General features: G+C 45.8%; 1 protein-coding gene across 1 annotated transcript in view; it reads left to right on the top strand.

Moving 5' to 3' along the window:
• The first annotated feature begins 7,515 nt into the window (after window positions 1–7,515).
• TMEM255A (transmembrane protein 255A) overlaps window positions 7,516–26,787 on the top strand; it is a 48,988-nt gene continuing 29,716 nt past the window's right edge. The window contains exons 1-4 of the mRNA XM_061137461.1: window positions 7,516–7,727; window positions 14,569–14,711; window positions 22,911–22,973; window positions 25,253–25,342. Coding sequence (XP_060993444.1) covers window positions 7,670–7,727; window positions 14,569–14,711; window positions 22,911–22,973; window positions 25,253–25,342 — 354 coding nt within the window. The 5' untranslated portion in view covers window positions 7,516–7,669. The remainder of the gene's footprint in view (window positions 7,728–14,568; window positions 14,712–22,910; window positions 22,974–25,252; window positions 25,343–26,787) is intronic.

Here is a 26,787-nt window from a genome sequence, read left to right as displayed (position 1 = left end):
GTGCAATTTATGAAACATTCAGCTGTTCAATTTGTTTATAAAATGGAATCTGGAGGGTTCTGGAGGCTAATTTTAATAAGAATACATGCTCACTGAATATATTTGAAAGATACAGAAAAGTATAAAGAAGCAGGTAGTCGCCTGAATCCCACCTCCCAGAGGTAACTACAGTGAATATTTATGACTTTCCTTCTAGTCATTTTGCTCTGCATATAGATGCAATTTTAAACAAAATCGGGATCAAACTATACATGCAGTTGTTAACGTATGTATTGACTCATTATTATAGATATTTCTATGTCCTTAATATTTGAAACAGTTTTGACACTGGATTGGCCAAAAAGTTCACTCAGATTTTTCCATCAGATGGTACAGAAAACACAAATGACCTTTTTGACCAAATATAACTATATAAAATGTGCTTTCTATGGCTGTGGTATCACCTGGTTAATCTTTCCCCTAAATTTGGGCATTTCAGGTTTTTTCCCCCCAGTTTTCCTCCTTATTATAAATAACATTGCCATGGACATCCTTGCACATAAATCTCAATCCAGATTTCTCTTTCCTTAGTACAGATTCCCAGAAGTGGAATTACTGGGTCACAGAGTGTAAACATTTTCAAAGGCTCTGTGGAGCAGTTTGAACTGGGAGCAAATCTATTGCTTCCCAGAAAACACTGAACACAGAAATGCTCTCCAGTCCAAACCTGAACAAAGCAGTTGGACACACACGCCCCCGCCTGCGACAATGCCACATCTAATTAGGTGTTTAATGAATGTTTTTTGATGGGGATAAGGGAAAAGGATGTACTGAGCTCTGTAATTAATTAGAGGGAGGAAACAAGGCAGTTACAGCTTCACTAAATCCTATTTGATGCTCCCCACCAACCTGCTCTCTGGCAGGTAAACCAGGGCATCCAAACCGTGAAACCCACCAAACGACCCCCAACCCATTTCTGTGGGCTTAAGGCCACTCAACTTCATCTCCTGCCCCTTCTTCCTGTTCAGAAAACAATATGCATGGTGAATTTTTCTGTATGGATTTTTCCTTCAGTAAATAGTTTACAGTATAAAATATGTTAATTATGTTTACTCACTGATCTCGCTCTAACCTTAACATTCTTTGATTATTAACCTCTGTCACATTTATTCTAAAATTCAAAAAAGCATTATCTGGCCTTTTTGAATATCAAGATTTCCCCAGTGTATTCACTGCTGCATGCATTATTGTTCTCTGTTTTAGGCCTTTGAATTGGGAAAATGTGAAATTCTGTGGAAAAAAACCACTAGGTTTTAAAAAGTAACTACCTTCTTTCTGTAGGAGGAAACAGGTTGTTTGTTCTTCAGGACATTCCTATCGAGAATTTACTAGAAGTACGTATACCTGTATCATTTTTTATGCTTTTGGTAATGTTTCCATACCACCTACTTTGAAATCAGAATCATTTCTTTATATTCATTTTCATATAATTCTCTTGATACTCCTCACCACACATTAGTGATCAGAAGTGAGATATAATTTCCATTTCCTGCCCATAAGAGCTAAGTAGGTATAGTAATATAAATTGAAGGGGATTTTATTGGGCAAGGATGGACTATTGTTAGGCTTGACTGATTGAAGATGAACTTTGATGTGGTGTATTGGAACGCGACTAAATGCAGCTTACAATGCCTAACAAAAGATATATTATCTTATTATTGAGAAAGTTTACTTTTTAAAATGAGTATTTAACTCTCAAAACAAACAAAAGTAAAAGTATGCATGGAGAAAAACTCAGGAAAGATGTGTTCCAACTTGTTATCTCTGGGGAGTAGAATTGTGGGGGAGGGGGTAATTTATCACATCATGCATCTCTGCAGTTTGGAGAATATTTAGTGTTAAGTTTAATTTCAGGAAGCAGAAAAAAGCTAGGGGATAACAAATGCCACAGGTAATCAGGATGTAAATTAACCCCTCTCCCACAAATTACTCCCCAGAGACACATGTATACATATGGCCGATTCATATTGATGTATGGTAAAAACCATCACAATATTATAAAGTAATTATCCTTCAATTAAAATCAATCAATCAATATAAAAAGTGTCATATATTCAACAAGTATCTAAGTTCCTACTTCATACCAGGCATAACTAAGAGATCACTATAGAAATTTTGAAAGCTGCAGAAAAAGACGTTGGGTATGTGTGAAGGAGAACAAAAGTGAAAACAAGGAAACGACTAAGCAGTTGTTTCTAAGGTACTTGTGGACTGGGATACTTGCTGCCTTCTGGGCCTGCCCTCCACCTCTTGCTCCTACATCTGTGGTTCCCTGTGGACACCTGCTGCCCAGCTGAACCCCAGGTTGGCTTCTTGACTGGTCCTTCTGATCGCTAACTGTAACCAGGTGTGTCTTAAGTGCTAAAACATCTCCTTTGCAAGGTAAAACCACGAGGGTAAGGACCCAGGCACTTTCACATGCTGATGATGGGAATGTATTTACTACAAATATTTTGGAGGGAAATTTGGCAATATGTATTAAAAACCTTGAATATATTCAGCCTTGATTATAAAAATCAGAACAGTGGTTGCATCTAGAAAGGTTACTGGCTGGGAAGGGGGCTAACGGGAGTCATCTGAGATGCTGGAAAGGTTCGACATCTTGATCTGGGTGGTGGTGACAAGAGTATATTTATGTAAAAATTCATTAATAGGTACACTTTAGGCCTGTGCACTTTACTGTATATTGATAAACATGTTTTAATTGGGAAATAAACATTTGAAACTTTGGAACCAACAATTCCACTGTAATGTTGTATCCCATGGTGATAAAGATGCCAATATTTAGTTCACTGTGTTATTTATAATGTTGAAAATTAGAAACCTGTAAAATATTGCCAGGAGAAATATCAATAATTTCAGATATGCAGATGACAACACCCTTATAGCAGAAAGCAAAGGGGAACTAAATAGCCTCTTGATGAAAGTGAAAGAGGAGAATGAAAAAGCTGGCTTAAAAGTCAACATTCAAAAAACTAAGATCATGGCATCCGGTTCCATCACTTCATGGCAAACAGATGGGGAAACAATGGAAACAGTGACAGACTTTATTTTGGGGGGCTCCAAAATCACTGCAGATGATGACTGCAGCCATGAAATTAAAAGACGCTTGCTCCTTGAAAGAAAAGCTATGACCAACCTACACAGCATATTAAAAAGCAGAGACATTACTTTGCCGACAAAGGTCCATCTAGTCAAAGCTATGGTTTTCCCAGTAGTCATGTATGGATGTGAGAGTTGGACCATAAAGAAGGCTGAGCGCCAAAGAATTGATGCTTTTGAACTGTGGTGTTGGAGAAGACTCTTGAGAGTCCCTTGGGGTGCAAGAAGATCAAACCAGTCAATCCTAAAGGAAATCAATCCTGAATATTCATTGGAAGGACTGATGCTGAAGCTGAGGCTCCAATACTTTGGCCACTTGATGTGAAGAACTGACTCATTGGAAAAGACCCTGATGCTGGGAAAGACTGAAGGCAGGAGGAGAAGGGGACAACAGCAGATGAGATGGCTGGATGGCATCACCGACTTGATGGACATGAGTTTGAGTAAGCTCTGGGAATTGGTGATGGACAGGGAAGCCTGGCATGCTGCAGTCCATGGAGTCGCAAAGAGTTGGATACAACTGAGAGACTGAACTGAAAATATTCCATAGCGGGGAATGATAAATAAATGATGCTCCATCCATTTAAAAATCATGTCATCAAACATTTCTTACTGGTACTGGAAAACACTAATGAGACAGTGTTTGGTAACTGATGCAGGTCACAGAATAGGAAGGAAACAATAACAAAGTAAAGACAAGTACCAGCTTTGTTTCCTGGTGCTGTGATGATTTTCCTGGTACCCAAAGAGAATTACCAGCTAATGATGGGAACCAGTCGTGCTTTGCTGGCAAAATAACACCATCAACCATGGTTCTCCTCTGATTTATCTGTTTTCAGTGTAGGCACTGGGTTCTAGACACTGACCTGTGGTAGTCTGGGTGGACACAACTCTGGTGTCAATTAGAGATGTTTGGATTCTTTCAGGTTCTCCTTTATTCTGAAGCTCCTTTCTTATCGTTGGTCAACTCATGTCTGGAGCTGAAAGGTAGATGGTGGTAACCACAACGGAGAGGGAATGGTTAGGATGTAAATATGTATGTGTGTGTATGCGTGTCTGTGCATTTGTGAATACTGGTGTTGCCACTATTCCAAATATGCATGGATGCATATATGTGTATGTACACATGTAGACATGATCTCTCTAGTCTACATCCCCAAATTTGGAATCATGAAAGTACTATGGTAATTTAACCAGTCAAACTGATCATCAAAATAAGGAAGTGATGGAGTGCTATGGCTATTCCCAGAGTGAACGTGTTAGAGGCAGGGCGCCATCTGGCATTTTTCTAGTGGTCTGAAGGCTTTTGGGGAGCACGATCATCATTGGTTTGAAGGAGAAGAGAGAAGCAGGCTGAAGCCCCAGTGGCAAGTGTCTCCTCATGCTCCTCAGTTTGCAACCCAGGGCAACATTGTATGCTTGATTAAGCTTGCAATGAAAAGGATTTATTTTAAGCCATTTTAATAATTTCTTTTTTATCAGAAGCTAACCAAGCAGTTTTATAGTAGCCTTCATTAGCATGAAAGACCTATTCCTTCATCTAGGCGGCTTGCCTATTGGTAAATTTCACTATGAGCTGATGTATGGAGAAAACACACAAGTGTTTTGACAGGAAGAAAATCAGAATAGAGCCCATGAAAAATCGCCTCTTGCTTTTTGGTTGTCCAGCTCATTCTAAGTTAAAATAAACTTTCTTTTGGAGGAAAGGGGGTCTCTGTGCCAGGCTCAGCTGAAATGTGTTGTGGTTTTTTTGTTTTTTTTTTCCCGATTTCCCATTCTAGTCCCTCCACTTTCTGCCAGGTCCTCTGAGCAAACAAGCCCAGCATCTCTGGGGAGAAGACTGCTACTACTCTCTGAGCTGCTGCAGCTGCTGCTATTGTCACTGCTACTGGTCTCCAAGTCATTTTTAACTTGACTGAGAGCCTGCTGTGTTCCAAGTCCCATACGGTACCCCGAGAGACAGTGTGAAGGAAATACACAGTACACTGTTCTTTGAAATAGCCAGTTTCTCTAGCATTTTGTAAAACAGTGTTCCATTTTCGCGCCAGATTCAGGAATACAGATGGTGCTTAAAGCAAGGCTCACTCCCCCATTAAGGGCACCTCCCGAGTTTCCGGCTTTGATTATAAAGGTCAAATTACATATGCCCTCTGTGTCAACTCACAGGTAATGTGCTTCTCTCTCAAGTGAAAAAGACAGCATTCGATCCATTGTAACCAGCATAGTAACAAGTTTCTGTTTGGCTTCTTTAGGGCCCTCTAGCTGTATGATTGCTATTGGGGAACCCAGATCCCGGCAGAAGGTGTAAAGCTGTCTTTTCCCGCCTGTATAAAAACCTCTTCAAGGCTACCTTCACAGCAACAAAATCAGTTAATTATGAAGTACTCCTGAGAAATCAGTGCTGGTTGCAGGAGTTCTTCCCGTTAAATCTGTGGATATTTAGAGTGGGGGAAGGAAGAAACGAATAAACAGAACTGGAGACAAACATGGCAGAATGTATATATGGGGTTTCTCTCTGCCTTTGTGGGGCTCTTGAAGACTCTGACACATACGCCAAACATGCTTAAGACACACACCTCTACAATCGTGGGCATCCTATCTCTATCTAGGACATGAATCACAGATTTTGAAACCGCATCTATAGCGTAGAGCTGCTAATAATACCTGACACGGCCTTCAGCCTGGCCCCTGGGGCGCCCAAGTTCTCGACAAAGGGCTCCCTTTTCAACCTTCGGGAAGCATCTCTTCTTCCTTGGGAAGATGGGAAAGGACAAGGGCCTTTGGTTCCATTTCCTAGGTAAGGAAAGAAAGTAGATTAGCAAGCCAGAGTTGGAAAGAAACAGGTATTCTTCTTCATCCCATCAACTCTCAGGAGAGTTTTATACTTGATCTGGGTGTGTTTTGAGGGTACACATGGAGAGAGGGTTGTAGCAGTCATCAGGGGGAGGTGGTCGGAAGGAGGCCTGGCAAGCAGAGCCCGGGAGCTCTCACTGGGGCAGAATGAATGCCTTCAAACCGTTGATTCACCCACTGCTCTCCCCTCCGTCACCTTCCACCTCCCTTGGCCACCAGGCAGATGTCTCAAGGCACACCAAGGAGACCTCCTCTTGTTCTGCCATTTGGGAGACATCAGAACCATCCTCTGGGCCAACAACAGAGTGATTCCAGCCCAAGAGCCTGGTGGGGTCCGGAAGGACAGGCTGGGGGAGGACCTGGTTGTTCTCCAAGAGCAGGGACCTTCCTACTGCATCCCCAGTTTTCCCTCGGCAATCCACAGAGGGTCTGTCAGCTATGACTTTCTCACTCTTGGCGAAGCTACTTGTGTTTTCATCCTGTTGCACCTTTCCGGGCTAATGAATTCTTCAGGTTTTCAACGTGCTATACACAATAGCATTTCTCTACTAGCTGTCTTAGCAGGAAGAGCACTGACCTGGGAGTCCAACCAACCTAGGTTCACATTCCACCTCTGTCACTGACTAAGCTGAGTGAACACAGGAATTTTTCATCCCTTCTCTGAGACTCAGTTTCTCCATCTGTAAAATGAAGCTATTGATACCTCCTCTTCCTGCCTTGCATGGCTGCTGTGATGAGAAAATGAGATCGTTGACCTAAAAGAACCTTAAACAAAAGCACAAATTCAGGTGCTGATGCAGAGTCATATTTGCTTTTGCTTAATCTACGTCTAGCTTTTAGGGGGCTATTGGTTCTAGAATTCTCAGATTTGGTGAATAAGGCTGTGATCCCTTGCTCCATCTCTGCATAATTTTATACACTCTAGTCACATCCCTTCCCAGCCTTTATCTTTCTAGACTGAAGAGTGTGCATTTGTTTAATCTATCTTCATATGGCAACCCCCTCCACCCTCCCCCATCCCCTTGATTATAGAGTGGCCCTTCTCTGGATCATCTCCAGCTCCATTATGTCATTCTGGAAGCACTAAGACCAAACCTGCACAAATGTGCGTGTGTGTGCGTGTGTGTGCGTGTGTGTGCGTGTGTGTGTGTGTGTGTGTGTGTGTGTGTGTTCTCAGCTCTGAACCTCTTACTCTGCCCCCTCCCCAAATGTAAATCCTAGAACAGGATGCTAGCCCAAGACCCTCTCTCCAAAGTACAGAGAAGGCCACTCGGCCTCAGGCTGTAGCCTCCCCCTCTTTCTCTACGCAGTCCCGGCCCCAAGGGGCTAAAACGGCTCCCTGTCTGGCTTGGGAGGCTGGGAGGTGGATAACTAGGATGGGGGGGGGGGGGCGAGAGGGAGGGAGGAGAGGGGTCTTGCGCAAGCGCACGTCGCTGCTCGGACCGCCAATGCTGCTGCCTCCCGGAGCAGAGGGAGGCAGGAGAGGAGGGAGGGAAAAGAGGGGAAGGGAGGGGGAGGAGGCTCTTGGGCTGCAGCTTGCAACCGAGGCAGTCTCTTCTCAGCTCTCCGGAGGGACGGGGAGCGGCAGCCGCGGAGTAGGATGCTCTGCGGGGCGCCCTGAGCCGGGGGCGCCTGAAGCAGCTTCGGGGGCCGGGGCCACAGGGCAGTTCTCACCATGCATCAGTCCCTGACTCAGCAGCGGTCCAGCGACATGTCCCTGCCGGATTCCATGGGTAAGTCTAGCCGCCCTGCCTCGGGGCGGCGGCGGCCAGGAGTGAGTACGCTACCTCCTGGACCGCGAACGCCCGGGCCGCCCCGGGGAGCCAGGGGGCGGGAAGCGGGGCGAGGGAGGGGGGTCCGCGCGCCCCCGCGTCGGGGTCGCGGACCCGAGCCCCAGGGGAGCGGCGCGGCGGGGGCGGGGGCGACGCGCGGAGCTGCGAGTGCCCAGCTTGCGTCGGAGTATCCCTTACCGGAGTGCGGGTGTGCGCGTGTTTGTGTGCGTGTGCTGACAGACTTGCAGCCGGCGGTACATCTCAGCTGTCTGGGGGATCAAAACACTTCCCTGCAACCTGCGCCTTCGCTTTCCATTCGACGCTCGCTCTTTGCAAAGTCCCCGTCACTTCTAAGAGCTCACCACTAAAGATAATTAGAAGAAACAGGGTCCTCGCCCCCTCCCAACTCAGTCGAAGCTGCCCTGAAATTCAGAGCTGCAGTGGGGGGAAGCCTGACTTGCACCTCGCTGATGGGGGGGTTTGCGCAACCCTGGGGGATGGGCGGCAGGAGGGGGGTAAGAAGAAACGGGGCGGGGGGCTGGCAGGAGGGGAATTCCTTAGGAATCTCTCAAGACAGCACAGCTCGGCTGTCTGCAGCGTTAGGATCAACATTCCTTGAATTTGATTCCTATTTTGTTCCTAGTGCACAGAGTGTGCGTTGTTTGTAAAAAAGAAAAAGGGGTGGGGGGAGAACGAGTGAAAGCGCAAGACAGAGCGAGCGCGAGCCCGCGCATCTTCTGAAGTCGCGCTTTTCCTCTCCGGGTGGAAGGGAGGGGGAGGGGGGGATCCACTAGCCTGATTTTGTTCAACACCTTTCCTCATGAAAAGTGGGGGACAGCTGCCTCCAGGCATAAACTTGGCTGCTCCTCGAAGCGCTTTTAGGTAGTTACAAACAAACAAAAACCCCCGTCCCCCCTCAGCTGTTAGGCACCTACCCAAGACCTATGATTTCACTGGGCGGAGAAATTAATTTGGAGCCCAGGAGAGCGGGAGGGGATCGTCAAGCCACGATTCCACCTAATCTTCACATTCGCCTCGGATACATTTGAACCACATCGAATCCCCGCTTTCCAACATACTTTACATTCTGCAAAATCCCTCTGTCCCGAATTCTGGCCATCCAGCCTGCTCAGGTCTTCTCCAAAGAATTTGCGGGAACATCGAGGGGAGGGGGCAGGGAGAGGATTGAACTCCCTACGTAAGCTCCCTACTGCCTGCAAAAGACTCCGTCTCAACAGAATTCGTTCACCCGAGGGGCTCCAGATCTCTTGGATGGTGGAAAGATCCGTTTTTTTTAATGGTTTTGCCTATTCAGTACAAGAATTTGCTTTTTTAAAAAATTATTTTTAAGGGTGTAGTTATTTGCAACGTGGTACAAATAAGGCCAAGGACTCGGATCCGAATCCAGAACACAGCAGTACCAGACTCTCCCCACTCCCCAGGTCTCTCTACCCCCACCCCCCCACCCTCAACGCGCGCGCGTGCGCGCGCGCGTACACACACACACACACACACACACACACACACACACACACAAGCGCACACGAACACAGAATGCACTCCTCACCTTGGCCAGCTGTGGCGCCAACGCAGCCCTGGCTCCTCGACGCCCGGCTGGTGCGCGGGCGAGGGCTGGATGGCAGAGTGCGAGGTTCCGGCTGCGCGCATTCCCGCAGCGGCCACAACCACCTGCAAAGCCCGCCGCCCGTGCCAGCCCCTCTGCCAGTGCGGGCAGTGGGCAGGTTAGGGACCCCAGGTTAGAGCGTTGCTCTTGGGCACCCTGTTAGGCAACCGGGATGAAGAGAGTTCTTTCTTGGGCTCCTCAGGGGCCCTCAGCCAATCAGGCGTTTCCCGAAAGATCTGCGCAACAAGAAGATGAGTGGGCTTCGCCCAGTCCAGACTCGACACTGCGGGAAAAAGAATCACAGATCCCATATGGACGTGCGAGCCAGCTCCACGCAGCCCACTTCGTAAAGTGCGCAGACCCAAGGCAGAGCAAATTCCCGGGTCGAGCGGTACCCTGGGTTTCCAGAGTTTGGACAGGGGAGTCTCCCCGGAGTTCCCTGGCGTAGGTCCCGCAGAGCCCAGGCCTGAATCAGCGTCTGGGCTACTTCAGAGCTGCTCCCACTTTCCTCAGCCCTGGCAACGCCACCTTCCCTTGCATGGGGGAGGGGAAGTGGAGGTGGGTGGGTTAGTGTTTCAGCCTCCAAGGGCAGCATTTCTGAGGGAATTCCCTCTACACGCAGGACACAATCTCAGCCAAAACAATAAAATAGAAAACACACAGACACACACTGCACCAAGGTGCCTGCACTTTACGCTTGCCGGCTGCCTGGGAATGACCGATGAGTCCGCGACCTGGGCGGAGCAGGCGCTTGGACGGTAATTTGACTCCGGCGCCCCTTCATCCCCCTCCCGGCAACCCCCATCTCCCTTTTGGCAACACCGCCCCCAGGCGCTAAAGCACCTCTACTACAGCGGGGCTCTCCTTCCCTTGCAAATAACACATTTGTAATTCACCGGTGGACTTGGAGGTCTCTGGTCCAAGTATTGCCCGAAGCGGGGATTTCAGCACCTTTAACGAAACGTTTGGGAGATTGGCAGAGCCTTGAGGCTCTTGCGTGGGCAGCCACATGTTTCCACGGATGCTCAAGGCTGGACTTCCTGACACCCACCCTGTATGGTCCAGCTGACCCAGGTAAGCAAATCCTAGTGGGTTCAAAGGTCAGCGCGAAGGATTAGCCAGTCAGCAACAATCTAGTGCCCAGGACAGAATTATGGGCTTCAGTCCTTGCTGCACTCTGATAGAGACTGCATCCTCTGTCATCAAGGTGGGAATTGAGAACATGTACAAGGTTAAAAAAAAAAAGTGAGCAGACACCATCCATCCTACCTTCTGACAACCCACACCTTGGTTCCTGTCAGATATATAATCCTGGGACTGGTGGATATCTTATGGGTTGTGGACCAGACACACAATTACAGCATAATTGTAGCAGTTATAGTGAATAGACTTCCTGAGTGAGGTAGCTAGGAACTCAGGGACATGAAATAATGAGTGATTAGAGGAGAGCAAGCTTGATCGAGGAGAACTTCTTGGAGGAGGTGAATTTTGAGCAGGTCTAAGAGGAAGGGAGGGACCCGGATTCAATGACCGCAGTGCAGGTGGGGGCTCTGACCAGGGAGGGGCCTGGGAGGAGGGAGAAGCTGGCTGTATTTGGAAGGGTGGAGATGGCAAATAATTGGGCCCTTCTCAAGAGCAGAGCATCTTGGCCGTCATGAATCTGGGGTGGAGGTGGGGCACTGCAGAGAGGGAGGGCTGCAGTGGTTCTGCAGGGAGGCTGCTGGGGGCGGAGGGGGGGCAGGCAATGCCAATGACGGGACTCAGACTCTCCCACTGCTGGTGGCTGCAGGGGTGGTTGTTGTCTAAACAAAAAGATACTGGGCACCACATAGACAGGCTACTGGGAGCCAATGGAATTGTCCCACTGGTTGGGCAGAAGGTTTTTTGTGCTGGGGAGCCCTCAGATGTACCGTATTTAAAAAAAACAATTCTATGAGTGTTGCCCATGTTTATTCACACACACCCCCAGCCTTCTTGATTAGAAAGGAAGCGATTCTGAGATGTGGCCTCTTGTTTATTCAACAAGTATTGACTGCTCACTAGGTATCAGACACTGGTGGGCGCTGTTTTCACATACCTGCGGCTGTACTGAAGTACCTCATTGTGTTTGAGGGTTTTTTTTTTTGTTTGTTTTTTTTTTTGATACACTGATTTAAAATCAGAATAAGATGTCCCTGTGTATATGGGAACATCTAAGGCCGGCCCCACATTGTACCCTAAGAAGAACAGAACTCTGCTTCTCCGTTCTTCAATAAAACAACAGCCAGGAAAATGTCCTAAGGAGACACAAAGAGCTGCTTTTGGGAGCCTGGACCACACCATCAGAGAACAGGTGTGTCTTGCTCGAGATAGATGTGACTTTTCAGTCAAATTGCCTCTAAAGATAAATGGAAGGGTGCTTCTTCACTTTTCAAAAGGATTCACCCTGGAGTTCCTTAAAATGGTCAGCTCCCTAAGTTCTGCTAGAGATAATTTCATTCTATACAATTTTAATCCTTATAGTATAAAACAAGGGGTGACTTGGGGGAGGGTGTGAGGGGCCAGAGGATAGATATTCAACCTAGTGATGGGAGAGTTTTCTTAGGAATTTGATCCAAAGCTAATCCTATCTGGGGGTCAGGCCCCTGTGGAGCTCCAGGATCTCTGCCTGGGTTTCTCAACTGACTGGATTTTCAATTCAGGTTCTAAAGCAGTAGAAAAAAAAAAAACAGATTTTCAAATGACACCATGTGGTTTGCTGAGTCACTTTTCTGACCTGGCTCCTGTGCTTTTAAGAGTTAGAGTGATATTTGCTAAGAAGACCCAAGAGCTGTGAATAAAATCAAAAGCCAGTTGGCTAGGAAGGAGCCAGGCGAGTGATATAGCTCCACATTTAGAAAGACCAAGACTGTATACACACACTCCCCCACCTCTAGACTCTAAGGTGAAGTGTTTTCCCTGTGAGGTGTTGAGACACTTTCGTGTGTCACAAAGATAACCTTGTTGTGTCCAGCTGTTTCCTCACTCTTTGGCTAGCCTGGGGTCTGGGAGGGTCAGATGGTGTAGAAATGCAGACAGGGATGGCAGGTCATGTTGGTAAGTTTATTTTGTGTGCTTGCACACTCAGTCGTGTCTGACTCTTTGGGACCCCACCAGGCTCCTCTGTCCATGGAATTTACCAGGTAAGAATACTGGAGTGGGTTGCCATTTCCTTCTCCAGGGGATCTTCCCGACCCAGGGATGGAACCAGCGTCTCTTGTGCCCCCTGCACTGGCAGGCAAATTCTTTACCAGGAAAGTCTATGTTAGAGCCCCTCTGTGGAGCCAACTATCAGGTTCACTGAGAAGCTGTCATCAAATGGATGTGGAGACCCTGGTTTAGAGACTCATTTAAGGTCCCTGCAATCCAGAGGAAGGGTAACACCTTCAGATAAACAGGAGAAATCAATCCTGCTCCCCCACCCCCAACCCTTCGCAGTCCAAGCCTCCCTGCTCAGCTCCTCTGATTACCAGCAGTCAGTTCCCCATTTGCAGCCCAAAGAGCCCTCTCACACGAAGGGCCCTAATAACACAGGTGTCTCCAGCTCTCCTGAGGTTTTCCCCTGGAGGCGGGACTCAGCGCACACCCCCCAGAGGAGCCCCCTTTCCCAACTCACTTTACCTCTCCTCCCAGGGTGCGACATGACGCTTTAGTCTGTGAGTTCCTCTAAACACTCAGGCCACTTCTACATTTCGATGTAAAATGGTCTTAGAATAGGACCATATTAGAAATGACCCTGATGAGTCACGTCCCTCACTTTCGAGGCTGACGTCAAGGGAGAGACCGCCAGCCCCTCCCACCTCCCTTGGAGCCTGAGGCAAGGACCGCACTAGGGGAGACGAGATGGATGGTGGGGCCCACCCAGGGTGGCTCTTCTTCCCTCAGGGGAGGGGGCATCTGCTGGGGGCTGCAGGGCCAGCCACAGCCCCTCCCTCTCAGCACCGCCAGGCCTCCTGGGTCTCATTGGCTTTCTCGTTCCCCACCCTCCCCCCACCCGCTTCCTCCATCCCCTCTCCCCTCCCTCCCTCCCAGTGGTGCAGTCTGAGCTTCAATGGCAGCCGCTTCCCGAGGCTGCAGCGAGGCCTCCCAGAGTGACGGGGTCCTAGGAACAGTCCCAAGTGGCCTCTTCAGGCCCATGACAGCCAAGCCACCTGGGTGGGCGACCCCGTCATAACACTCCTCTCTAGAGAACTGGACTCTCAGAACTAGTCCCCCAGTTGCTTATTTTTATGAGAACTCCTAGGTGGTACCTCATCCCTCCTATTTCCTGTTGAGAACCCCCTCCGAACGAGGAGTATTGAATAGTGCTCTATTCCTTTAAAAAAACTTAAATTGAAAAGCGAATCTAAATACCATTTTTCTATCTGACTTCATAAGCCTGTTTTCGAAAAAAAAAAATACTGGTTTGCACTATCATGTCTGATAAGCACTGAGTAGGAGAACGGGCCTCTCATCATTCGTATTTATGTCCCCCTCACATAAGCCTAAACAATGTAAGCTATAATCCTCCCCATCTACTTCCCCTGATACAGATCTTTGGGGACTAATGGCCTCCAAACATTTACTTTATTACACACATTTGTTTTGTGGCAAATCTTGCCAGCACACCATTTTAAAGTTTATACATGAGGTGGCAAATATCAGAAATAAATGAAAAAAAAAAATCCCAGTACCTGGCTTGGTTCTGGTATTTACACTGAAAATGAAATTTCATATCTCCAGCTTATGAGAAAACCCTTCTTAGTTGCATATTGGCTTTAAAATATTGTCATTTAATATCTTCACAGTACGCTTTTCATTTATCATACACCTTGTAATTTGGCTTAAAAATACACTCCACTAAGTGGGTATGACACATCTTTTATCAGATGCAAAAAGCACAAAAATGTGTTCAGTTTTGTTTTTATGTAACTGGTACAGTTCCTTCTAATGTTTATTTTCAAACCGGAAATGTATATATTTTATTGTAAACGTAACCCCTGACGACTGCACAAACCTAAAGCTCCATCTCTTCTCTGTCATCCCGTCATCCCACTCCCCAGAGATCACCCCAGTTACCAGTTGGAGTAGGGAAGGAACACCTTCCTAGCGATTTTTTTCTTTAAGTCCGTCCCTTCTGCGGCCGAAATGGGCAATTTCAGTTTCTCTGTGTGCTTTCAGGAGCCTTCAATCGGAGGAAACGAAACTCCATCTATGTCACCGTGACTTTGCTCATTGTGTCCGTGTTAATTCTCACGGTGGGCCTCGCTGCAACCACCAGGACCCAGAATGTGACTGTTGGAGGTTATTACCCAGGAGTTATTGTAAGTATCAGAGGCATAGGTAGGTCTCAGCAGCTTGCTAGCTAGAGACGTTTGGTTCTACTCTGATGGCTTTCAGTTCTGTTTGAGTTTCTGTGTTTGCTCAGTTTTCCTCCTTTATAAATCTCTGTGTTCATATAGAGAGACAACTCGGGCCTATTTAGAAGGGCACTGGACTAAGAAGAACCCAGCTCCATGCCTAACTAGCAGTGTGATCCCAAGCAAGTCCCCTCACTCTTTGGACCTCAGTTTTCTCATCTAGGAGATGTTAGTAGTTAGCAATGTTAACCTTAGGCTGAGGTTCTTTCTGGGCGTCTGCTTTCCTATACATAACAGAGGTCACCCAACCTTACTTGAGCTCTGAGAACCCTTGCAGCTTGATAGTCTTATGACCCACAGCACACTGATCTCCAAAGTCATCCTGCCGTCCTCTCAGGAAAGATATGTGGAATATCCACTCCCAAAATATGTGTACGTATTCACTTACAAATTATATATATGTTCATAAACCTATTAAAATGGAAATTCAAAAATTAGATAAAAGTGAATGTAGTTTTAATTTTTAATATCTTCATACTAAACACTAAAATTTCAAGGAATGGTACACACTTCGTATGAAGTCTCATTAAAGTTAGTGGCTATAAATCCTTATTTCAAGTAACCTACTAGATAATTTTGAATATGTGGGACTTTCTTCTCAGATATGATTGTCATTGGCATCATTGTGTTTTGAATGTACTCTCACAGGGTGGCAAAGAGCTTACCCTGAGAGTTCCTGTCATTTTCTCACTGTGTCACTTTATTAGGGTCATCTTCTTTGTAGTTTATCAACAGGAGTCTTTGCTCACCCCTTGTCCGTTTTGTTGCGACTAGTTAAGACTAGATAAGACTATCCGGGCACACATAATCTGCCCCACCCCCAGCCCCCGCTGCTTTCAAACTGCTCTCCTCCCAAAGGATAGCTGCCTTGTCACCTGAGGTTCACACCGAGGGAGGGTGCCAGTGGCAGTCTGTGTGTTGAATAATTGTAATGCGCAATTTCCTATTCTTTCAGATAAACAAAAAATAGGAAACAAGAGTTCGAATAATTTCTTTCCCTACTTGAGTGGATTGTTTTACCCATCCCCAGGCTGCATGCAATCCATTCTGGAAAGCGCTGAACTCTGCATACAAAACCTCATTTGATACTAAATCATCACATCATATATGAAATGAAATATATATCATTGTGTCAATTATACCTCAGTTGAATTGAGGCAAAAGAAAAACAAAAACCTCATTTGGATCTACACATGCTACTACTGACCCCCAAAACTTAATTGAATACCAATTAAATGACTTCCCAATTGTAACTGCTAGAGGGCGGGAAGGAAGTTAGTTAGGATGGGATTTTGTTGTTGTTGTTTACATTTTAGGCTATCAGAGAGGACAGATGAATTTGTTGTTTTTTTTTGTCTGTCTTCTTTTTTACTCTTTTTTTTTTTTTTTTTGAGTGTGGGGGTTGGAGAGAGAAGCAAAGGAAAGGGAAGGGATTAAAGATGGATGCCTTTGACAAGCCAGCACTGTGAGTGACCAAGCCTGACGCCTGTTGCCTAGGTCACCGATTCCACAGTCAGCCTCCTCAATAGCCCTGGACTCTGGCACCCAGCTGCTGAAGGCCGCCCACCCCACTGGGGGAGTTCCTTCTTGGGCCCACAGGGCTCCCCTCAGCCAAGGGCAGGTGTCCCACAAACAGCATTTGGTGCCCTCTGCTAAGCATGTGACGTGAGAACTCACCCGGTCCACTTCCTGTGGTGAGACAAGAAACCCAGTCGTCAGCAGAATTGGGTTTTATTTTTAAACACATGAAGGAGGGGGGAATGGAGGGAGGGGGGTAAGATTGCATTTTGGTGGCTTGGGAAAGCAATTTATAGGGTCTGTGTGACTTTGTGGGCTTCAGGTAACTGCATTTAGTAAGAGATTTCTGACTGCTGAGCACATGCTCAAGCCAAGATTCAGACTCCCCCTGGGTGAGGGGAAGGTATTTTCCATGTCATTTAAGAGTAGCAGCTGCTATTCATGAACGGTGGCTCTGAACCTTCTCTGTAGAATATCTGCCTGTGGGTGGCTGGGTTGGAATACATTAACAAAGGAAGGAGGGCTTGTGATTGTTGTTATTGGAGTACCTGATGTTCAGCTAGCACTGGAAGTTGAAGCAGTGGGAGAGTATCTGTGTGTGTGTGTCTCACTGAGAGCTGATGTGGAAATGTTAATCAGAGAGCTGGCCTTATGGTTTAACCTTAAAATTTTTGCTTTTATAGTTCCTGTAGATTGTTTCTTTAAAATAGGTTTTAATTATAGAAAGTTAAGGGGGGAAGATTGCAGGTTGAACAGCCGAAAAATCCATTTGAGGTGATAGGTCAGATCATGTTATAACAGATACAATAATGACTCATACTTCTGAAAAAATAAATGCCTGAGAATCTAGATTTATTTGGGACCTGGGTGCTTTCACTAATTGAATAGTTTGGCTATTAGAGAGTTATTGTATAGACTCTAAGCCAGTGGTTTCTCTACCTTGGTGTGTATTTTAATAAACACCCGGGGGAAGTCTTAATTCAGGTGGATCGGCAGCCACTTGGAGAACTAAAACACAATAAATAAACTATGCTTAGCAATAAAACCAGAATGAGCCAAATGTGGCATCTTTAGATTCCGCACTATCAAGTTGGCCAGTCTGAATATAAATAACTATTATATAGATTTTGGGAAAAAAGTGTCAGGTTATTTGGAACTCTGCTATTTTAGGACTCTGGTTAAATTCGTATGTGAGAATGTAAAATTTTAAAACAGACCAATTAGGGAGCAGTTATTAGATTAAATGATGACTTACCATACACTTCATTTAAAAATACTGAGATCTCAGGCATTGAAAAATCTAATCGTATTTATTAAACTCTAAGTCACGTGACACTTTTCCGTGGCATCTTTATTTTACCAAATGAGATGCCCTTCGACAATGAGGTGCATTCTGATAGGGTGTTAACTACTGTACCTGAACCAGAATGTGGTGTCATCTTAAGACAAGTGTGCAACAGACATCTTTAAATATGTGCTCATTTCTACAGGCTGAACTGTATCATTTTAAAAAAATTAAAACCAACCCAGAAAGACAAACTGGCTTAGGATTTTTACTGTCCTCAAATATTCAAGACATAGTCCATTCTAGAAGAGTTCCAGTGAACTTTCTGCCCAGGAGGACTGAAAAAAAAAATAATGAAATAAAACAAGAGCCTCGGTTGTATGAAGCTGGAAAAGACAAGGCAGAAAGCCCACTCCTTCTCTATAGCTCTAACCTTAGATCCAGGAGAACGAGGCCTCCAAATGTGTTTCCCATGCAACCCGCAAGATGGAGTTGGCCACTTGATCAGTGCTAAAAGTCTTACATGCCAACATCTTCTCCCCTACCTGTTGTACTGCTAGGGCCCACATCCACCTGGGTTTTCTTTCAGGAAAGAAACCAGGAGTTTCTGTCCTCTTTCCCAGGCAGGGGAAGGGGAGGCTCAGTTAACTGAAAATTATATCAGAGTTGCCATGGGGGAGTAGGAGGCAGAGACAACAGGGATCATTCAAAACCATCAATAGCCCAGAAACCTTCTCTAAGGCCAGTGTGGCTTCAGCTTCACATGTGAATACTCTTGAAATCCAACAAAATTTTGACTAACTGGAATGCTCAGGAAACACAAGGAGCTCTGAACAGTGGGATTTTGTGGTTTTGTAGTCACAAAATAGTTTGTAGTCACCATAATAAACAGTGGTTTATTGTGAATGAGGCAGAAATTTTTTCTACCTCTTGTTTGAAACTGTTTCTAAAACATAAGATCATTCTAAGATAAAGTTCCTTGCTTACTAAGTAAGTTTCAAAGATGAGTCTTGAGTCTTGATTTGCTTGATAAGACTAACCCTCCACTAGCTTCCTGTTGCCTCCTTAGCATTGTCATTCAAAGCTCTCTGAAGATGCCCTCAGCCTGGTCTCCCACACCTTTCTTTTGCCAAAATTGTCCATTCACAGTCTCCTGAACGTTACCTGGGCTGGGACGTCCTCCCAGTGCTCTCTCTCTCTCTCTGTTTATCCAAATGTTCTTTTCTATCCCATCTTAAAGACAGCTGGGACATTTCTCAGCTACTGGGATCCACAGTTGTGTCTACCATCTTTGAACTCCCTACCTTGGATTCTTTCTACTCATAATTGTTGGAAAATAGTCATATTCTGTTTTGTGGGATGTTGGGCTATATTCTCATTTAGCTTTGTTTATACACATCAACAATCCCTTATCTAAACCCTTGGGCCAGCTGTGTTTGCAAATTTAGTCTTTTTTTGTGTTTTAGAAAGATAATACAGTGTATCTATCATATATTGGGTTGGCTGAAAAGTTCATTTGGGTTTTCCATAAGCTTCAGAAAAACCTGAATGAACTTTTTGGCCAGCCCAATATTATCTAACATCCCAGTGGAGTCTTGAGATATACCCAGTAATCAAGCATCTTCATCTTTCTATAGTAAACTGTGAATTTTTACACTAAGTAGATAAACATTATAAAATAACCTCACAGCAGTTTGAGGCCAGGTTTTGCCACCAAGTTAGTTACAAAAAAGCCTTTTGGTTTTAAGAGCTTTGTTGATTTCAGGATTACAGAATAGGATTGTAGACCCATTACCTAATTATGGTTCCTTGAGGCTGTCTCATTGGTCTTGGTATGGTATCCCACCTCATTTCCTGGCCTCCAAATCACAGGTCTAGCCCTGAGCCTGCCAGAGTAGCTGTCCAATGAAAACTTATCAAATGATTAATCCTTTTAAGCTTCATCCCCAGGGAATAGGCATGGGTGCAGTCTAAAAAGAGCCCTGGAATCTGATTTCTAATGATTTGTCTTTTTCCCCCTACAATTGGAGAGCAGCCAAAACAAAGAAAGCTGGTTATTTGTTCAGGTAATGGGGAGTCAGGATGGAGGTCCAAAGGTCTGAACATTCCGCAATTCAGTGCAGTTCTCTAGGGAGGACCAGAGAGCTTACCTCTCTGAGGCCTCTGGGGAGCAAACAGTTGATTAGAGGCCACTGTCTATTTGCAGGAAATTCTGTTGAATTTTTTCCTCCTTTGCTTTCACCGCCTCAGCTCTTCCTCAAATAGGATCTCTCACTCCCCCCTTGCAGAGAGCCTCTTCGCTGAGGAGAGTGGGCAGTGGCAAAGGTTACTGTTCTGCTCACAGTGGCCACAAATGCAGCAAAGTGTGACTGGAAGAACACCAGCTGTTAGTCAGGGGATCTGAGGGCTCCTCCTGGTTCTGCCTGAACTTGCTGTGAGAGGGGACAAGCCCAGACAATTCTCTTAGGCCTCCATTTTGCTGTCTAGCAAATGGGACTCATAGGAGCTCCACCGAACTCCGTAACATGACCCTGATCAACGTGGAGGGCAAGTGCTTCTTTAAATTCAAATGCTTTTCATATGTAAAGTCGTTTCAGTGGCACTGCTTAGTGCCATCATCCAGATGAGTGAATTCTTCCAGCCAGAACTCAGGTGATCTTAGTGTCCCACCTGATGAACTCTGCCTGTCTTTGACCCCATTTCTCTCCTTCTCTGTGAGATCTGGAAACGACCGTGTATTTAACAGCCTCTCTTATGCAGGTCACGCTACATACATGCCTTGTCTCATTTCATCCCCACAGCAGCACTGTGTGGTCGAGATCATCGTGATTCCCATTTAATAGAGGAGGAAACTGAAGCACAGAGTGGTTAAAGAACTAGCCCAAGACCACACAGTTTCTAAGAATAGTAAAGTCAAGGATATAATACAAAATGAATTATTCTCAGCTTCTTGAGCACCTTGTTTCTACCTCACCTGTGGTCGTTTGGCCACAGACTCTCTCCCAGGGCAGGGGCCATGTCACCTTATTTATGTGACAGAAGTACTCAGTGAGGGTTAGAAAATGGAATGAGTTGGAGTGGAATAGAAATGGAATGGAAGGAAAGGGGAGGGAACTGGGTAAAGTAACTGGCTGCCCTGGGATTTCCAGACAATTCCATGAGGCTTCAGGCCGCCTCTTCTGGTCACTGCCATCAGAGAGTTATCTGAGAGTGTCAGCAGAAGCAAGTATCTTTGCTTTGCTTCCTGTCTTAAGGCAAAGGTTGCTGTTGGGGATCAGGAGAATATCAGTGAATATCTATGGAAACTGATGAACCACTCAGTAAAAGGACTTATTTTCCTTGTAAGAAGCTGCCTGTGACTTTCTTTCAAGCTCCACAAATGGCCCAGAGTGTCATAAGCACAGACTATTCATGGAATTCTTCCTGAAAAAATAGAAACTGTGAACTTATTGGAAGGGCAGATAAAATAGAATATGAAACTCTTCTGAAATAGAGCAAAAAATGGTAGGATTTCCCAGCTCAAATCAGGTTAGAGCTGCTCAAAAGTTAAATGTCTTTTTAAAAAGTGATAGTAATCGCTAGAACAATAACTCCTATTTACTGAGTACTTGCTGTGTGCTAGGCCGTGTACAAAGTTCTTTGACTGTAGCATCCTGGCTAATCCTTACAAAAATCCTGCAAGATGGCCACTTCGATGGTCCCCATTTTCCAGCTAAGGAAACTGAGGTTTAGGGAGGTCATTCAGTTTGTTCAAGGTTGCAGACACAAGTGAAAGAGCTGGTTTTAGAAGCCAGGCTAGTCTGATGACCAGCTTTTAATCACTATACTTTAAAATTTTTATTTACTTGTTATTTGGCTGTGTCTGATCTTAGTTGTGGCATATGGGATATTTTGTTGTGGTACACAGGCTCTCTAGTCGTGGTGCCCAGGCTTACACAGTATGTGGGATCTTAGTTCCCTGACCAGGGATCAAACCTGTTTTCCCTGCACTGCAAGATGGATTCTTAACCACTGGACCACCAGGGATGTCCTTAATCACTATACTTTTATCACAATGCATTTTAATTACATTTCAAACAAGACCAGGTGGGAGACAGGCATAGAGTAACTGTTGAGAAGATGTTCTCTGTAGGGTCTTGGATGGTACAGAATACACCCTTATGCTCTTCAGCTTGTATTTCCCAAGAGGGGCTGCTGGCTGAGTGGCCCTACAGAGTGAGCCTTGGAAATTTGTATTCATTCCTTCCCTTCAATCTCTTTCTTCCTTGGGTCTCTGAGGCAAGCGCCTAGTCCCCCTACACTGTCCCACCAGGCTCTTGCCCAGCCTTTGGGTCCTTTAGATTTCCAAGCCTGGTGTAAGGCTTGGGGGGCCTCAGGCTGAGAGAGATACCCCTGTGAGCCAAGGTAAGGCTGAAGATGGAAAGCCTGATCATTAGTGAGGCTCAAGAGAAATGTAACTACACCACTGAACTTGCATTAAGATTTATTGGTCCATTCCCACCACATTTTACTTCTTTCACTTTCATTCCTGATAACGGCCATCGGTTAGTGATTGTTCCCAGTTGAAACTGGCAGACTCAGTCCACTAATGGCAGAACTGAGAACAAAGTGGGATTTGCTACTCTGAGCCATCATCCCAGACGCTAAGACAGGGAGATTGTTTCTCAGCGTTTTACACTGCCATTTCTGCTCACCCTTTAATGAATGCTTTCTGTCCATAAATGAAGCAGAGATGGAAGAGGAGGTGAATAAGTGCTCACATAAATTGCAGTGGGTCAACCACAAATACAGGCTTTCAAAAAAAATTGTTCTTTTTTTTTTTTTAAAGTCTAGGTTAAGGTGCTTGCTGATTTCTAAAGTACTTCCTGGGTTTGATTAGTGTGGCAGATGCATCAAAAATTGCTATTTCCAACCTTTATTTTGTGATTCGTGCATCAGGGTAGAAGGTCTCTTTTCAAAGAAAAGATAAAGATCAGAGTATAATGTGTGCTTTTCACCGTTATCCGACTCTTACTGACTCACTGGTCACGTGCTAGGTAATGGATATGGAAATTGAAATCAGCAGGCTCTGAAAAGCTATGGTTGACTTTTACTTTTAGCTTCTGGGCACTTAAGTTTCTTTTTAGGTGTGATTCATATCTACAGGGGCAAATTGGTAAATGGTGGGAAAAATGCTCATACTGTATTTGTGTGCATAACAACTGCACGTTAGCAGGTTATTTTCTGCAATCTTGAATCCTGTCCTGGGGCTGGGATGACTGCGTGGTCAGGCTGACCATCTATGCCCTGTTGCTTTACAGCTTGGCTTTGGATCGTTCCTTGGAATCATCGGATCAAACCTCGTGGAGAACAAACGGCAGATGGTAAGTTTTCATGGCTACACAATCAGACCACCTCTTCATCTGAAAGAGCTCAACATTTCTGTGGATGGGTAGCACACTTACTAAGGTTGCCCACATTGGACCACGAAAGAAACAGCTACCTTCCCCTAAGCTTCCGGGAAACTTGTTTTAAAGTGACCCTGTGGTGTGGGACTGGTTCTCACCTTGCCTGATGCTCCCTCAGTTGCCCAGCTCATCTCCTTAAGTCACAAGGATAGAATAATCTGTATCTTCCCTTTTGCTTTTCTCCTCATCAGCAAATGAGTGCGCCAGCCTAGCCAGTCAGGCCACTGTCCTCGCTTGGGATGCCTTTGCTACTCTGATTCCTGCACTCAGTGGCCACCCTTACCCCTTGTTCTCTGATGTATAGCCTGAGATTTCCATCTAAGGGACTTTAATTAACAGAACAAATACATGTAGGGCACAAGAAAACAAAATAAAATTACAAAGCTGGTCTCCAATAGTCCCATGACCCCTTGGTTCAAAGCTACCTGTGTGATGAGGTGGAGAGGAAGGATGAGCATATACTGGGAGGTAAAACTCACCAAGTTCTCTGTCTGAATGGGGCCCCTCAAGGGCAAGCTGTTGTGTCTTCCTGCTTCAGCTTGAGAAGACTTTGTAGAGGGCAAGAGAAGAAAGTACAGACTGAATTGCAAGCTTATTGCAGTTTTATAGGCTTGTAAATCAAGAGGCCTGGTGAGTGGTCAGATGGTGGACTGATTAGGCTCCCCAGTACAAGTCTCCGTGGCATCTAGACTTTGATAATGGAGTCTATTTAACAGCAAGTTTAATCAGATAACATAATAGCTCCAGGGACAGAGAACTCTAACCATATGTTCTCCCCCAGCAATGTGCGGAATCAGCCTCAGGGGAGTTCTAATAGTCCTCTTCTTCCATTTCACCTGGGCTCTCCCTCAGCCAGTTGTGTTTGCACTTTGGGTTTAAATTATTCAAAATAACAGGGGAGTTCTAATTGTAGAGCTGATCATAGCATAGCTAATAATGCCAATTTCATGACATCGTTCATCCATTATTTACCAATCCTCTGTACTGCTGTGAAGTGAGATTTATGGGACAAGGTTTCTGAACAACTCCCAAAGGAGATCTGTATTTCCTCGTAGCCTGTTGACATGGGAGAACCTTAGGGTGGTCTTGACTTTTATTTCCCCTCTTATCCCTGGAGAGCAGCCTAATGTCATCCTGTTTCTCCCCTTCCCCCCAAAAAAGCACCTCAAGGAGTGTTGTTTTGAGGGTCAACAAGGGCAGATGGGGGCTTCCCACGTGGCTCAGATGGTAAAGAATCTGCCTGCAATGCAGGATACCTGGGTCAGGAAGATCCCCTGGAGGAGGGCATGGCTACCCACTCAGTATTCTTGCCTGGAGAATCCCATGGAGAGAGGAGCCTGGTGGGTTCCAGTTCTTGGGGTCACAAAGCCTGGGACACGGCTGAGCAACTAACACTTTCACAAGGGTAGAGATGGTGGGCTCAGGCAGTACCTACTCCTGGCCCTAGAAACAGCTGGAAATGCCTACCTCCTCATTGGATTGTAGTATTATCCTTGTAATGGGAGACCCATTATTAGGAAAACTTCTGTTACCTAACATGGTCAGAGAATAGGGCAGTCTAGTTCCAGCAAACAATTTTTGTACTTGAATTTTTTCGTATAGACTGCACAGAATTGATGAATTTCAGAGACTTCAACCCTTATAAAATGTCTTTGACATGTAAGCCATAAGTTGTGTGGTCTCCTTCCTCTGTGATGCAGGGCCATGTCGGGTTGTGTGGGGCTTCAGAGTCATCCCTTCTTCACCCCGCCCCCACACCATGAGGGGTTGGGAAGATCATTGTACTAGGAGTTGGTGGGCACAGGCTCTCCCATAGCCTGGCCAGTGACCTGGGACACACCATTTCCCCTCTCTGAGCCTCCAACTCCACAGTAAATAAAATAGGAGTTGGACTACATGATGTCGAAGGTCCAACACTTTTCTGAGTCTGAGAGTGGAAGAGCCATGCAGCCTGATTCCTCAGCCTCCTCTTGCTTGGGTCCTCACTGACTCACGGAGTGAGTTTCTTAGCTTGCCCTGAAAATGTAGGACATGCTCCAGTGGCCCCTTCTCTGCATCTCCCTCCCACTCAGGGCCTCTCCATGGGGTGGCGGGCCAGCGTTCGGCTTTGCCTGGCGGTCTCTTGGGGATCGCCTCGTCTCCAGAAGCAGTAAGAGTGGAAGGCTAACAGACACTTTTGCTTTGTCCCCCCACAGCTGGTGGCTTCTATCGTCTTTATCAGCTTTGGTGTGATTGCGGCCTTTTGCTGTGCCATAGTTGATGGGGTCTTTGCTGCCAGACATATTGTGAGTATTTTTAGTCTGGGGTTAAAGTCAGTGTGCAATACAAGGAGGCTTCATCGAGCGGGTGTGTGCCGGGTGTGTGCTGAGGGCTGTGAGGGGTACGGAAGAAGTAGAAGACAGGATCCCTGCCCCATGGAGGTGACGTCAACATGAGGACCTCCTGGAATGCACTACAGAACTGGGGCTGAGCTGCGGGGGGTGAACTCTAGGTGCCAGAGTGGTTTACCTTGGGTCAGGCCAGGCTTCCCAGTGGGGAAGGGGCTGGAGGTTGTTGAGATTTGGAAAAGTCAAAGACAAGGGCATTGGGGCCAGGGAATTGGCATTGGGAGTGAGGAGGCAGGCAGAGAGCCCCGGTAGCTGAGCTCCCCTCGCCATCTCCAGCAGTGACAAGAATGGCCCATGAGGATAGACACGTTGTTTTCGACATGTGGAATCTAGTTCCCTGACCTGGGCTGGAATCTGTGTGCCCCTGCATTGGGAACACAGAGTCTTCAGCCCTAGACCTCCAGGGAAGTCCCCCAGACACCATGTCTAGGATTGTTGAACTTTGCTGTCTTCATAATTGGATAGGAGTGATGTGATTGGGGTCTGGAGAAAGCCCCCAGAACTAAAAAGTCTCCAGAACAATCCCAGTCCTGGCGTTCAGATGCCAAGTGCTTCCAATTCTGGAGAACCTAGGCCTCAAGGAAGGCCTGAAACCCAAATCTGTGCTTCTTCTCAGAGAAACCTGGGATTCGGGTCCTTCCCGTGGGCCCCTCTAGAGGAACCCTCACCCCTCACTTTGTGCTTTCTTAATCTGGCCTAGGGCCATCTTCTCCATTGGGCTCGATAGACACGGTGCCCACAACCATGAACTTTTATAGGGTCCCAGAAAAATAGAATTTATTTTCAAATCAGAGTAAAAATGATGACCTTTTAGGCCAAAAAAAAAAAAAGGTTTTCACATGTAATAGAAATTTGTCTTTATACCAACGCAGTCATAACATATAATTAAAATAAATGAAACATCCTATTCAATATTTTGAGTGGAGGAAGGAGTCCGAAAAAGGCAAAAGTCCCAGGGAGGTCATAGCGTGGCCCTGATCTGGCCCACAAACCCCAAGCAAGAGTGAGCTAAGCTGCTTACTGAGCCCCCACAACCCACTCAGACACTTATTTTGATCCCCAACTGAACCAACAACGAAAATGAAAACATAAAGCAATTAAAAATCCATAAATAAAAAAGAAAATGAAAACATCCTATGAACTAGTTAGAATTGTATATTTTCTAAACCAAGTGAATTAGAGCAAAATTGAATCATAGAATATTCTGTGGATCAATGATATTTTATTCCATTTCAGTCTTTGGCTAACAGTGCTGGTTAGCCTGAGGGAGAGTCCTGGGTGTGGACTATCTGGGCAAGGGTGATTTGCAACTTTGTTTCAATCCCAACTTGTTCTTGGACTCT

Source organism: Dama dama, chromosome X (genome assembly GCF_033118175.1).
Source record: "Dama dama isolate Ldn47 chromosome X, ASM3311817v1, whole genome shotgun sequence".
Taxonomy (NCBI): domain Eukaryota; kingdom Metazoa; phylum Chordata; class Mammalia; order Artiodactyla; family Cervidae; genus Dama; species Dama dama.
Note: the sequence above shows the minus strand (reverse complement) of the source record. Positions and strands in the feature narration are given on the sequence as shown.